General features: G+C 36.9%; 1 protein-coding gene across 6 annotated transcripts in view; it reads right to left on the bottom strand.

Annotated features, from left to right (window-relative positions):
* Positions 1 to 15,433, bottom strand: part of LARS2 (leucyl-tRNA synthetase 2, mitochondrial) — a 95,410-nt gene that overhangs the window by 59,930 nt on the left and 20,047 nt on the right. For all 6 annotated transcript variants that reach the window (XR_001293744.2, XR_001293745.2, XM_013950768.2 and 3 more), the window contains exons 6-7: positions 8,478 to 8,567; positions 4,224 to 4,367 (exon numbers count right to left, since the gene is read on the bottom strand). Coding sequence is in view for 4 of the 6 variants with exons in the window: in XM_013950768.2 (XP_013806222.2) it covers positions 4,224 to 4,367; positions 8,478 to 8,567 (234 nt within the window). In the remaining 2 variants the exon portion in view is untranslated. The remainder of the gene's footprint in view (positions 1 to 4,223; positions 4,368 to 8,477; positions 8,568 to 15,433) is intronic.

Genomic DNA, 15,433 nt, shown 5'->3' with positions numbered 1-15,433 from the left:
AACTATTTGTACTACTCATTTATCATCAGAAGTACAAATACCTATAGTCTATGAACAGCACAGACTTTCAAGAAAAGGAATCTGTATTGGTAGTGGTTCTGGCCCATGATGAAAAGCAGGTGCTTTCTGCAAGACAGTCAAATCTCATTACGGAAATGAGTGTTTTGAAGATCAAGAGACATGAACTAATCTCCCTGCTGAAGTGAAGGTATTATCACTGTTAATGTTACCATCCTAAAATTATATTGGTGATTAAAGTTGTTTAACTTTCTGAAGTCAAAGGGATGTCTCTATCCTCCACGTCTGCTATTAGGACTAGTCCTGTAAAATCTGGAACCTCCAGTCCAGTATGAAAGGTTCTATGAATGATACAGCTAAGTGAATGACTTCCTCCTGATAAAGCCAAGTCTCCAGAAAAGGGCTCTTGAAAAGGGTCGAGGAAGAGGTTAGGCAGAGTAATTGCTGCAAGCATGGTGTTCAACAACATATTGTTTAGAAAGGTAGAGGTTCAGTCAACTGTCAACAGCCTGAATCCAGAGAAACAGGATGCAAAACAAAGTGATTTAGAAGGAAGGACTCATGCCTCTTATTACACCTTTGAAGATACTGCAGTGACAACTGTGAGTTGGGAATAAAGAAATGTGTGCAGAGATGAGTTTTGGGGAATAACGAGGCAAGATATTCAGAGAGAGGAACCAAAGTTGTAAATAGGGAAAACAGTATTTAAGATTTGTAAATTGGCTTCTTTTAAGATGCTATTATGAAGCTTCCTGGTTCTGTCAGCATGGGCACAGAGCCTTTAAAAGACTGAAGTTCTTCACCAGCGTTAGCTCAGAGACTGTCTCCGTGAGATGGGAAATCTTCAGTGGCAGCCTGCATTCAGAGCTGTATGGCCAAAACAGTCTTCTTTGGAATGAAAGACACAACATTATCATAATAGCTAGCCTCCTGAAACTTGAAAGAAAAATTTAAATACCAAAAAGAGTTTATTTATCTTTATCTTCCAAAGTGTGAAATCCATCTAATATCAGATATTAGATTTGGAATAGCAGAATCTTGTAATATGCTATTCTTATTTGAAGGCTTGCACTGCCCTCCCCCACCCAAAAGAAAAAAAAGAAAAGAAAGAAAAGTAATTTTTCCTCTCTACAACCAAATGTTTAAAGCCCTTGCCAAAAAAAGCAAAGTGAGACTGTTTAAAATGTGCCAGAACCACAGCAGCAAAAAGGGGAGTCAGTGGAGGGTGTGTAAAAAGGAAAATCCAAACCACCTGCTAATACTTGGTAGCATCTGTCATTACACTGAGAAATGGGAGCACATTAAGGCAATGCTTGCCAAAACACTTGAGCTGGAAGCAATATGGCATCATTCATCTGCCTGGCTGTATGAGCTAGCACAGACCCTACAGAATATTAATCAAGCTCAGAACAAACATTTGGGAAACCTTCACAGAGATTTGTAGAGCTCTTTATAGAGATCTGCAGAGTAGCCACTGTCCTCTGTAGTAATTCTTACAAGGTTTTGTAGATGTTGATATAAATGTTTATCCCCAAATAAAAAGTAGAGGAAGTTCTCATTCATGATGCCACTAAGATGATAAGAAGCAAAGGTTCACTTGCACTTTTGTCCTTCCTGTAAGTAGAGGACATGGCAGTCTCTTGACACGACATCTTTGTTTGGGAGATGAGGGAGCATTGGGGAGACACCAGATCCTCCTGGGCAACAGTTTGGCTCTGAATGAAAACCCACTGCAAAACAAGGACCATCTGATGCTTCAGGGCAATAAGCCTACTTACTAAAGAATGACATTTTGAAGACCTGATCATCCCAAGAGTCGATGCCTTTCCTGTAATTCCTTACATTTCTTAGGCCAGAGAATCTAAAGACAAAAGATATATCCTCCTCCCTAGAGCAGAAGGATGGGTATTGAGCAAGTAGTAATAATCCTGTAACCTAAGTGTGTTTTTGAGGCTACTGAAAAGCTTCTGAGTCTTGTCTTTTGGTCTTCAAGAGTAAGAATTTAAGGCTAATCCACCTCTTTCAGTGAGGGATGGATAAGCAGTGATTTGGTGCCAGCATGGATGCAGCCTGAAAATATGAGCAATTGTTTCCTACAACCTCTATAAAAACAATAGACAAAAGATGTAAAAGTAAAGGTAGAAACTCTAGTGATGCTCCAGCCTCTAACTGAGGGAAAGAGTGAGTTGGGACAGACTCTGAAATATCACAAGGGTAATCATGAAACTTGACGAGGTCCCTGCTATTCAGAGGGACCTCAACAGGCTGGAGAAATGGGCAGAGAAGAACCTCATGAAGCTCAACAAAGGGAAGTGCAAAGTCCTGCACCTGGGCAGGAATAACCCCATGAACCAATACAGGCTGGGGGATGACCCAATGGAGAGCAGCTTTGCAGAGAAGAACCGGGGGCGGTCCTGGTGGACAAGTCGAACATGGGCCAGCAGTGCACCCTTGTGGCAAAGGCGGCCAACGGCATCCTGGGTTACATTAGGAAGAGTGTTGCCAGCAGGTCAAGGGAGGTGATCCTCTCCCTCTGCTCAGCCCTGGTGAGGCCACATCTGGAGCAGCGTGTCTAGTTCTGGGCTCCCCAGTACAAGGAAGACATGAATTTACTGGAGTAAATCCAGCAAAGGGTCACAAAGATGATTAGGGACTGGAGCATTTCTCAGATGAGTAGAAGCTAAGAAAGCGGAGACTGTTTAGTCTGGAAAAGGCTCAGGGGGGATCTTATGCATGTTTATAAACATCTGAAGAAAGGGTGTAAAGAGGACAGGACCAGACTCTTCTTGGTAGTAGCCAGTGACAGAATGAGAGGGAATGGCCACAAACTGAAACATGAAAATTCCATCTGAACATAAGGAAACACTTCTTCACTGGGAGGGCAGTTGAACAGTGGAACAGGTTGCCCATAGAGGTTGTGGAGTCTCCAGTCCTTGGAGGTATTCAAAATCCAACTGGACATGGTCCTGGGCAACCTGCTCTAGTTGACCCTGCCTGAGCAGGGGGCTTAGACCAGAGGAACTCCAGAGGTCTGTTCCAACTGCAATTCTTCTGTGATAACAAGAGCAGCACAGAAACAGTCAGGACTTTATGATCACTTTGTGATTGTGTGGACATGCTTAATTTTCTGCACAGCTAAAGTAAACATTCTTTCCTTACTGCAAGAAGGCACAGTACAATTAGAGAAGGCACGCATAAAGCATCTTTGGTATCCTCTTTGCGTATGAGGGATCAAAGCATCTGACAAAAAAACTAAGGTTTTTCTTCTTGATTATGAATGGATCTGGAATGAGCCCTGGATTTCTTCTCCCCTGAATGATAGAGGAAATTTGGCCTCTTGAACCTGAGGCTTGGGAAAGGGGTCAAAGACAAAGAATTTTTAACATTTTCTTGGGAATAATTTTCTCAATCTGTACTTGAAGACTCAATACATGAAGCACTTGGATGGAATTAAAACTTCATCCATGCAAAATGGGAAATGGATATGTCCATTTCAAAAAGCATAAAGCCAGTATATTTAGTTGAAGAATTCCTAAGTGTGGAAGCTATGTAGTCTCACAGCAATTGAAATTTGAGCTCACAGAAAAAGATGTTTAAACATCTTTATAATATTTTAAAGCTTACAGATAATCAGAGTACAATATGAAATAAAGTAGAATAGAAGGTCCAGAGGAATCTTGAATAAAGAACAGTTAATCTTAAAGAACTACTGGCTCACACACATGTTCAACTCTAGATGACAGGCTGCATTCCACTGCTTACACTGTGAGCGTAAATCCTACAGGGTGACTAGACTAACAAGTTTCTACTTCAAAAGACTGCACAGCTGCACACCCACAATATGATACAGACAACCACTTGAAGGTAAATATGGGATGACAGTGCATGAATGCAGAAGTCATTCATTCATCTCTAATTTTACTTTTCAATTTCTTCAAAACTTAATCCCACAGCAATTACTTAGAATTCTTACTATAGAGAAATGAACAGAAAGACTAAGGGATAATCACTTTATATATATATATTTACGTATGTACACATGCGCAGAGATAGGACATATATTATTATATATTACACACAAACATGCATGTATATGCATATATATGTATATATTAAAAAAAGACCACATTCAGCTTGATAAATATTTCCAGATAAGTCACCTCTTTTAACTGTTACCATAATCTCCAAAAATTGTATTCTCATACCTTTGCATAAGCAGTAGTTTTGATAAACCACTGCTTGAGGTACTTCTCTTCCACTTTTGCTCCTGAACGCCATGAGCAACCATTGTCATCCACCTGTTCATTAGCTAGAACAGTCTGATCCACTGGATCCCAATTAACCAATGCCTAAAAAAGTTGTAAGATGAAAAAATATTTTCAGAGCTATTTCAAAAACTGAATCTTACTTTTCAGGCACTGCAAGAACTATTCCTTGGGCCCCCAAGTTTTCTGTGTTTTGTTAACATCCATTTGAATCAGCAACATGGACTCAGCTGAAGATGTTTTGAATGCTCATCTCCTCAGAACTCAAAAAAACCAAAAATGCAGTTGACAGCATTTGCCTGGATTGATCATACTAGCAGAATAGACTGACACTTTTATATGCAGTGGTAAGTGAAAACATCTCTGAACATTGTTCCCATTAACTGTACTGCATAACTACATGGTCTGATAATTTGTTGTTGTCCACCACTGATTCAAAAGTGTTGAGAGTCATATTAAAAGGGATGTATAACTGAGGATTTCCAACCCCAATGGACAGAATCACATAAAAGTAAATGATATTTGTCAACTATCTTCCAAGTCAAAGAGTTAACATTTTCTGCACATTGTTTCTGACAATTCTGTGAAATACTTTTGGAATCACGTTTCCTATCAATTATCAATATAAATACATAAAAAATTAAAGTTAAACATATGATGGCGTTCAACTTTACGAACTGTATTTTGAGGAGGAACTGAAATACCAGACATGCCATACTGGCAGGAGACAAAAGCCAAACCCACCTTCACACAATATTGAAAAATTTAGCTCATCATTTATCATAAAGGATGTAAGAAAGACCACGAAAGAAGGTAGTGAAAAAGGTAGTGAAATAGTCATTCCAGAAGGGGTATTCATCAGTGACAGATATTAACTTGAAAAAATGAATAGAAAGGGGGAAAAAAAGCAACAAAAATGACCAATTCATTATATTGAGTGTTATTTAGTACTTGAGCTAAATCAAAGTGAAATCAGACAGACCGAAAACAGTAGCTCCAGCTCCATAACATGCTAATACATTAAATATTATTTGAAAAATATTAAACACATTCTTTAGGAATGGGGAGGATTTAGTATCTCAATCTAAAAACTAATCATGGTCCTCATGTTATTCACTTTTCATATATTTATCTATTGCTTATCAGCTTCTAAAATGCCCCAGTTTCCAAACAACTGTTTCACCTACTTTTAAATACGCTGCTTGTTCTTATAAATCTTATAGTGAGGACAGCAGAAAATACAGCTGCATGAATTTGCTTCCTTAAGAATGCTGTTGCTGTTTTTGTCATCAGTGGGATTTTTTTCCTGTGTGCAGGCTGATTGCCTACATTGATTTACACAGAATTATTTTGACAGAAAAAATTAAAGTCATTTTTTGATAAAAATGTAAACTCACCTTCAAATCAAGCTTGCGTGAATTCAGTATGTCATAGGAATTTAAACTTTATATGATTTGTCTACCTTTCATCTGTTACCTACCAATAATGCCACATTGGCTTGCATAAAAGCTTTCTGAAAATTCCTTGGGAAATTAAAAGCAATTAATATATTAAATTATTGCAGATCCATTTTTAGACCTTTCAGAATATGCACCCTTTTTAGTAATGGTACAATACATTATGAAGTTGGCTCTAAAAATAATGATCTTTTCAGTTATAAAATTCAGAAAAAAACCCATACATCACTACAAAGTTAAAGTAACATCTAACTAAATATAAAGAGGTAATATTAAGTAGTAATAAAAATCAGCTAGTTATATGAGGCAGTATAAGCATATACTTGTATTAAATTGGCTATGACTCAAAATTGAGAAGAAATAATCATTTTCTTTTTGGATAATATCGGGTCAAATTTATGAAGAAAATTTTGGAAAGTGATTGTTTTATACGATAATAATTATTTAGCATAACATATTCACATGATTCATAACAGGAAAATATATCTAAATAAATAATGCAAAACGTAAAGCAAATACACAGGTAAGAAATCCATAGCTGAAAGGTCATGTTTGTGGATTTTTAAAGTTGTATTTTGTCCCTTCCATCTCCCATGGATTTTGGACTAATATCCAGAACCTAGACATTAAATTCAAACCTCAGTTCCTACTTGTACCTAAAGTGCAACTTCTTGCCAGTGACAGCCTCCAAAACTGTGGTCCCTGGAAGCGATTTTCATCTACACAAAGAAAGCACAGTGCAACACTGCATAGAGCACATCAGTTATTTAGATTTGCTCCCCAGGCCAATGAAGGCTGCATGCTTTTAAAATGGGATTCATCTCATCTAGCTTAAGGTGTCTATAGCATAAGTATCTATCCCCAGGTTTGGTGTCTATGCTTTTATTATTTTGTGTATGCTTTTATTATTTTTTATAGACAGCAGTCTGTCTCAACCTAGATGAGACACCTATGTTTGGCCAGGTCAATCACCTCTACGGTATACTGACTAGATCCATATTGCAAGAAAAAGAGAGAGGATTTTGCTGTGGTGAATAAAGATGCACTCTCTATGGAAGCTGCAGCACACTAAGTCTAGCTCCCAGACATACTGAATCTGTGTCTCCCTAACAGTGTAATTTCTGGCCAGACATGCATATTCCTGGAACAAAACATGAACTATACTAACGCTCTACATCTATCATCCTTATTGCCACAGGAAGGCTATAAATTATCTTCTTGTACCTGGAATGAAATTGTAATATAGGAGACTTCAAGCTTAACGTATAGTGCAGGTATGCTGAAGACATAGGAAAAATACATGCTTTAAGCATCTATGTCAATTTGAAGAGACCGAGGCTTACATGATGTCTCTCTGCCATCTGTTTCTTGCCAAGCAGCAACTGGTTAATATCCACCAGACATGACATCCCCTACAGGTTGGCAAATGCTGATTTAAGTCCTCAAACTGATCCTTCACTCTTAGAGGGAAGCACATCCAATCACTGATACTCAAACACATTCAGGATCCCACAACGCTGGGAGCCTGCTTGCAAAAGATTTTGTATACCATCACTGCTGCTGAAACAGCAAGCCTCGTGCTTTTTAGATTCACCTGGAACTACTCTTAAAGCAAACAAATCTACACATGAAAATAAGTCTGTTATGGCAAAACTAAGGGTTAAATTCTTGATTACAATTTGGAAACCAAATTACAAAAAAACCCCACAACCAAACAAACAAAAAAAACCCAACCCAGCATGTTAGGGTATATCAAATACCAAATCATTTTGATAGCTGTCATTTAGGATCTATGAATATATGGAAGTAGAAGAGGGAGTTTAGTAACGCTGTGCCTTCCAAATGCTACATTTCAGCATCAACATCTTTCTCTGGGTTCTACATCCTTAACTATATTCTAAGGGGTTTTCTGGTTTCTGTGGAATACAATGAAACTTAAAAGCATATTTAAGAAATCTTAGTTTCCATTTTAACTTAGGGACATTTATTAAATTGCAGCTTTGTTTACATGCAGCTGTTTAGTTTTCTGGAACTGAATTGCCTTTGCTATGCAAAGAGTTCTTTAGAAAGTTTAGAAAGGTAAAACACCTTTGTTTTACCTCCCACTTAAGAAGTTAACTGAACTCTTCCCTTTTCAGATAGCATGAATATGTTATTTATAAAATATTGTAAGGTGAAAAGTTTCTTAATGTACTGCTAAAGGAACAACTGTAATAGCCTCACAGCATCTAGTATTTCTGTAACATTTTAGAGACCACAAATGGGGTCCAGGAATTCCATGGTTAGGTACATAATCTCCAATTCCTGATCCTAGCAGTTTTGACACAGTCAATATTGTAACACAGTTAAACAATCTCCCTGCTGAAGAGGTTCATCATGATCTTGTTAGAATCAACTGAAATCTTTCATGTCTTCACTAGAGGGAAGTTAAGACCTAGAAAATTTTGATATAAAGCCATGAAATAAATTAATAGTAGCTACATTCTTATCCAGCACATCAGTGTAAACCACTGACAACAAACAACTCTGATTTGAATTGTTATGATACCCACTGTTAGACAGTTACGTACAAAATTTATAGATAAAATTCAGTATATTTTGCAGTGATTTAAAACCAAATATAGCAGCACTTAATGAATGTGAATAGATGATTCAGAAATATGTTACTGACATAATGAGTAACTTGAGATATAGTCAGTGTACATGCATAGTGTTACAAGTCAAAGTTTGTACCTACCTCCTTTTGATAAACAATCCCAGCTTCAAAAAGCTTAAGAAAGAGGTATTGTGTCCATTTATAGTACTCTGGTAAGCAAGTGGTTATTTCCTATAGAAATGAAATAAAAATACATGACACTATTCTTACTATATTACAACTTAAATAATTAACTCAGGAGTGCAGAGTATACGCTAGACAAAACAGCACGATATAAACACATTTTTGGGTAATGTTATTTTGAGTGATATTCACATGTACACAAAAACAGAGGACTCTGGCTTTGTGCATGGTTGACATGCAAAGCAAAGTTTCCATGTTAACACAGAATAAAATCCCCCTGCAATATCAATGCTGGTAGATACAAGAGTACAAGAAGAATGGAAATGACCACAGCTGTTGCTCAGTAATAAAAGGCAGGAACAGAGATTGATGACTGCTCAGAGACAGCTCGGAGCTGGCTGCAGAGGAGAGAGCAGACTGGAGGAATCTACAGCTGAACCCATGGATATAGAAAAACAGGGGGAGAGCACTGAGAAACTGAGGGCATTGATTGACAGTATGGGGAAGACAGGAGTGGAATATGGGGTAAGACTGTAACCTTCAAGATGAAAGAGTTGCAAAGGATATCTCACAATGAGCAGCCACACAAGTGACCATCTGAAAGGCAAGCCAACTCAAGGCAGGAGAATGCTCTAGGTCAAAATAAGGAGAAAAAAGCTAAAGAGCCGCCAAAGAAGTCACAAGCGTGGAGTATTGTTAAGAAGGAAATACAGACAGATAAAAATAAAAAGACAACGTAAAAGAGAGGAACGGGAGTTAGGAGAGCAGCAGGCAACAACATCATAAACAGCATTTTTTAAACTTAAAGACATTTTATAGATTTTTACTGAACTCTAATAACTAAAAAACAGCCTTATTATTATGAACCCTGAGACTTTCCTCATTTAGGATTAGGGTCCATTTTTTAAAGAAACATAGTTTAGAAGTTGCAGAAATGATAGGATGAACATATAGGACATACTGTTTGCAATAAGTGCAAACCTGACCCCAGTGTATGTCCTATAAACAAAACTAATAGGAGTTATTAATCAGTCTCCTGATGCAGTATGGTATTGCGAAGTGAAAATAATAAAATGGTCAATTGCTTATAAAGTTCCATATTTTAAAATATTTGTTCTTAAAAAAAATAAACCTGCATTTCAAATAAACATATTAATATGTGAAGATGACTAAAGGATTATACAGTTATAGACTCTCAGTTTTCCTCTACACAAATGCAGTGTTTTACAGGCTCAATGGATACACATACGCTCTCACCCATCCATTTTAAAGTTTGACCAAAACAAAAACAACTGTGTAACTCAGTATTTAAATTCTGATTGCATTATATGTAACAATAAACAATTCACATTTCCTTGCTCAGTAGCTTTCCTGTTTAACCTGCCCTCGTTTAAAGAAGATAGTTTTCTACATATTTCCTCTTTAACTATATTTGTACTTGCTGAAGTGGAAAATGACTTCTATACTGGAACTTAAATCAACAAGAATACATCTTGATTTCAGAATTACAGGGTTGACAGTCAGCCACTGATAACTATTTGCAAACTGAATAAATTTGATCAGTCCCTGAAATAGCTTCCAAAATGTGAAATGCCTTTTTCACCCAGGCTTTCCTGTCATCTAAGCTTCCCACTACAGCTACTGTGGCACATGACATCCGCAATATCATCTGTTACTCAAAGACACCTGAAATGCTTTAGCACAAAAATTTTATTATTTTTCTACAATTTTATATTCCAGTGCTGAAATGCTGCTTTGAACAATTAATATGACCTTTGAATAGATATGCCTCAAAAGTGAGTATAAGAGGCTTTCAAGACCAGAGACACTTAATAGCAAGTTTTCAGCACAGCAGGCAAAATTTAGCCATGAAAAACAGTTGCTTGATTAAATCCCTGTGCTCTACACTGAAGAGACCACTTGATAAAAGTCTGATTTCCATCTCTCTAACTACACATTATCCATTTACTCTAAAAAAAATACACATTTTGCCTGCATCTCCACACAGTGACATCAGTCCTTCTGCCAGCGTGATGCCACTAATGGCAATGGAGTTCCATCACTGTAATATCAGAGGTACAAAAGAGCAGAGACGAAAGAGCAGAGGTCTCTTCTGGTACAATATAAGATCAGGTGAGCAACAGGCAAACAGATAAGACAACTGAAGTGAGCTGTCAAACAAAAACAGTAAAATGGACTGAGATTTGTCCATTTGGTCCAGAATGGCAGAAGTGTGTTAACTGAAACAGTAAGAGATGGTATTTCACCATCTTAAACGAGCATGTTTAGGTCACGGTACAAACCAATTGCTGGGAACAGATCTCACGGATATGTTCTCTCTCCAGTTGCAAATTGACAAGCTTTCTAGAAAGAAATGCAGCAGAATATATCACTGAAGAAAATTTGCTCTGCAGTCACTGAACTGCAGAAAACATCACTCAAGCTCATCATTTATTTAACTTTATAATCATGAAGGTTTCAAGTTACATACGATGGTTAAAACAGAAAGAGAAATGACATCACTACCAAGTGAAATGAGAATGAAATTATGTGACTTCTGAGGATGACAAGCCAACAACCTCGTGCCAGTCTCAAATTGCTTCTTTAGTTCTGATCTCTATTAAATAAGTAATATCTGGTAACAAATTTCCATTAGGTTGCCATCATGCTTAATTTAAGTGAACGTTGAGGTTTTCCATGTACTTTGTGAGCATCACAAAGATTTGCAGTACATTAACAGAACTGACTTGACTCAGAAATCCAGAAAAGGCTTCATAAAAACCCTTTATGAACCCTCCCATCCTTCCAAAACACATACCTTTCTGCTTACTTGTGAGCTGAACACTAGCATTGCAGCCCATATATATAACCCATATCACAAGAGTTCAGTGAATACACATAATCAGGATTTTAGCATGTTTCCTTTTAAGATAAAATATATACTAAAAACCAGAACCCTTTTTACAAATATGAAATCTGCTGCCCGCCTGTCCACTGCAGGTGCTCTTCAGTGCGCTGTGATGGATTTCGTAACAAGGCATCACCACAGCGTTTCAGGAATGAAAGCATTCCCCCCCCACCCCGTTTGCCCTTTTCCTTTTGGCAGCTTGCTAATTAAAAATAAAAAATCTATTACTGTCACCAAAATGCATCTTTATCATTGATTACTGTTATCCCTCCTTACTCCTACAGGAATGACATGCATTATTAAAACAAACCACTTTTTAAAGTGGATTACTTTTAAAAACAGTAGATATTGCCCAGATATAGAAGAGAAAGTTCTTTATCCATACCAAAAATGTCCTTGCTTAAGCCCTTTGCCTCAGCACAGCAATCTGTTCCTACGCAGCATGATGGAGGGGTTACCATTACAAGCCAATTACCTAAAGACTGATTAAAAGGGCTTTTTGCAGATAAATTCTCAGCTGCAAATTAATTAGCAGTATTACAACTGAGATTTGACAGTGGTGTAACTTGGGAAGCAACTGGTTTGTGATAAGATTAAGCTGTACCTCAGGATGAAAAATCTGAAAAAAGAAAAACCCCAGCTACCAAAAAGAAGGGGAAGCCCACAATGAAGAACCCTGGATATACAAATACAAAGGAAATTTTGGATGGAAGATTCTGTTCATAAATAAAAGAAAAATTAGTTTTCAAGTATCTTCTTTTATAATTCATTATTTGATGTTCTCACTCTGCTACCTTCTTACAACTTTCTATTACTTAGCTGTGAACCTAAAAGGTGGTTTTGTTGTTGTTGTTTTTTAAGATAAAGGTTATATCTTCAAACTATTTCCACAGTCATTTTTTAATATAAGTAATATTCACAGTCTGCAAAAAAAGCTTCTATTTGCTGTAAGATCCACTAGGTTTTGTGCATGATACATAACTAGACTAGAGGGAAGTCATTTCCTAGTTTATTAGTAATAATTTTATTTCTAGCACACTCATGTACCATACTGAAGACAGTCATACTGCACTTGAAACTAATTAAAAAAGGTGAGAAGGAGAAAAAGACAGCCTGAAAGGATTCTTTTCAAAACTATTTGTGAAGATTAAACAGTCTTTAACCATTATTTGTCTATTTTGGCATCACAGGGCATGCACCACCAAACCTGAAAGTAAAATGATCAGATTTTCAAAGAGATTTAGAGCTAGACTGAACTACATTTCTAAATTCATTTAAATATCTGTATTTCAAATGCACTTAAGAGTTTCACGCATTATTAGCTACATATACAAATGCCACACAGTGCTTACACTTTAGAACATTTCTGCTGCAAAAAAGTAGCCTCAGATCAACAGTTTCCTTTTTGTTCAGTTACAAGTAGTGTCACTGATTATCAGTGATAAGTGGATGGAGAAGAAAATTTAATAGCTAGTGCTCTCTCTAGCGTTCCATTTTTACGATTGCTCAGGCACTGCATGAGAATAACAACTTCAAAACAAAAGAGAAAAGTATCGACACAAAAAGTATCTACCAAAGATTTCATCTTTTTTAAGGCACAGTGAAGAAGAGGAACATTAATCTCATGCAAAAATTACATCGTTTGGAACGATTAAAACAAAGACTGTGAAAAACGTCGGCAGTAAGTGCTACCTTGTGGAAGAAAGTTACAGTTAGATAACTTGTTTAGTGATGAACTGGTGGCTCAGTGGGAACATGCATTCACTTGGATGGCAGTCTTGAGCAAAGCAAAGGAAAACCGTTACACGCTCTCTCCCCCTCGGTGCTGACGATACGAATCTTCGTGAAAATTATATTGCCCCTGAAAATAATGTTTAAAAGAAGTGGTAGGCAGTTTGCTGTGCTATCTGGGATGGTATTTAGGAGAAATTGCATCAGCAGGGATCCCCAAATTACTGCCTGTTACCATAAAAATAAAACATAACTATAATTTTTTTTGACTTTTCAAGTGATTTAAGTGTCTCTCAGAGACATTTTTTCCCTCCTCTAACTGCAGCTTTTTTTAACCCTGGATCTGACAGACACAGAAATGTTTGCTTGCATTTTCAGAATAGAAATATCCTACCTCTTACCTAGTATTTTTTTCAAATCCTCTCCTCTCCCCCAAAATCATGCCCCTTTCAAAGTGTTCTATAAACTCAATATTTACTATCTGAGGCACTGAAAATATCTAGACATTCAGGAAAAAAGTAGATCACTATTAGTATTCAAACCTACCCTAAGCAAACTACTTAGAGAGCTAGTTTATGCATTTAATTACATTTTTAGTTTGCTTACATTTTATGTTTAGAGAAATAATTTTCAAGCATCTTGGTAAGCTAGCTTCCTGAAATAATCTCATTATCTTTTAATAATGTCTTATTTTTTGTGCTTTACTGGGTAAATAATTTCACTGACTACAACATACAAATCAAAATGTAAAGGTATTTTTGAGACTGTGAAAGAACAACGATAAAAACCACAGATAATTAAAAGGAAACTTCTAGTATCCAGATGCAATAGAACTTCTTCATAGTAATTTTACCAAGCAAAACACCAACAACTAGTCTTCATATTCCTTGACAGGACTTTCTTGAACACCAGATGTAGCTAACAGCTCCATGTACAAGGTATTCAAAGTGCACTTCTCATTATTTTCCTTCCGGCCTTTTTTTCCCTAACATTTGTAAAATGGTAAAAGTTACTTCAGTTTTCCTCACAACATCTAGGCATATAGTCTAAGCTGGACATTTAGGATTCTCTGATAGTTAGCATAAAAGGTTAGCACTTTAAAAAGGTGTTTCACCTCACATGGAAATAGGAATCTAAGGTAGAAGAACGGGTTCCTCCAGCACATATTTGCAAGGTACTATGCCCTGCCAAAATGAAGCAGCACATTTAAGCAACACCAGCGGAATTTGATGAAAACCAAACTCCTATTTTGTACAAGTCTTGGTTATTTAAACTAACCCATGGCAGAAGGCCTTTTTCTACAGTTTTTCAAAGGAGTCACTACAATACTACTGGGGTTAATGTTTGCATCATCACAGTATTTAGTAAGCCACCAATTTAGTGCCATACAAGTACAGAATAATAATAATAATAATAATAATAATAATTCCTCACCTCAAAGAGCTCACAGTTTAAGATAAGTACCTGCACAGTGCAGAGATGCTTGAGCTGGCCCAGCAGCGGTACAGCTGAGATAGGAAGATGCTCTGCCCAGCCTAATCAGCCCTGCAGAGAAGCTGGCTCTCTCAGCCTGGAAAATACACTCCGCTGCAGCTTACCGTTCAGTTTCCAAGGGTAGCTCTTTCACGGTTAGCTCAAATATCCATGCATTTAGAGGTCATGTAAAACATATTTCAGGCATCATACAACTTCTGGATTAAACAAACATATCTCTATTTCTTAAGGTTACCATTCAGGTCACACTCACTTCAGTTAATTACCTCGCAGACCAGCAATGTGGGCTAAATAAAACTAAACTACTTAGCCAAGAAGTGACAATCAGTCAAAATTCATTGCGTTTCAAGCAACATTTTCTAGCTGTTTTAAAAACTTACTTACAAATTAAGTGCCTCTAGAGCATTCTAAATTATTTTAATTATAGAACCATTCAAATGGACTTAGTTGTACAGTATCAATGACCTTTCCACAAGTACTCAGAGACTTCTGAAAGTTCACTAACTGAAACACACTTTACTAGGAAAGTCAAGGTAAACCTCAAAAAACAGACACAAAGATGACAGATGACATTTCCCTATATACCTGTGGTTCTCACTGTGGTTTTCAATACTGCCAATTCTCCGTCTATTCTTCAGAACATAAGGGTTAAACAAAAATCCAAATACAGAGATGAATTTTCTCATTTTTGCTGAAAGGCACTCTACAATATTCAACTCTTTCACCTGTTCCATAACACAGAATGCACATACGATTTTACTATTTTGAACCATCGCTGTAT

Source organism: Apteryx mantelli, chromosome 2 (genome assembly GCF_036417845.1).
Source record: "Apteryx mantelli isolate bAptMan1 chromosome 2, bAptMan1.hap1, whole genome shotgun sequence".
In the NCBI taxonomy this organism is placed as follows: Eukaryota; Metazoa; Chordata; class Aves; order Apterygiformes; family Apterygidae; genus Apteryx; species Apteryx mantelli.
The sequence above is the reverse complement of the archived record's forward strand: the minus strand, read 5'-3'. Positions and strand labels throughout refer to the sequence as shown.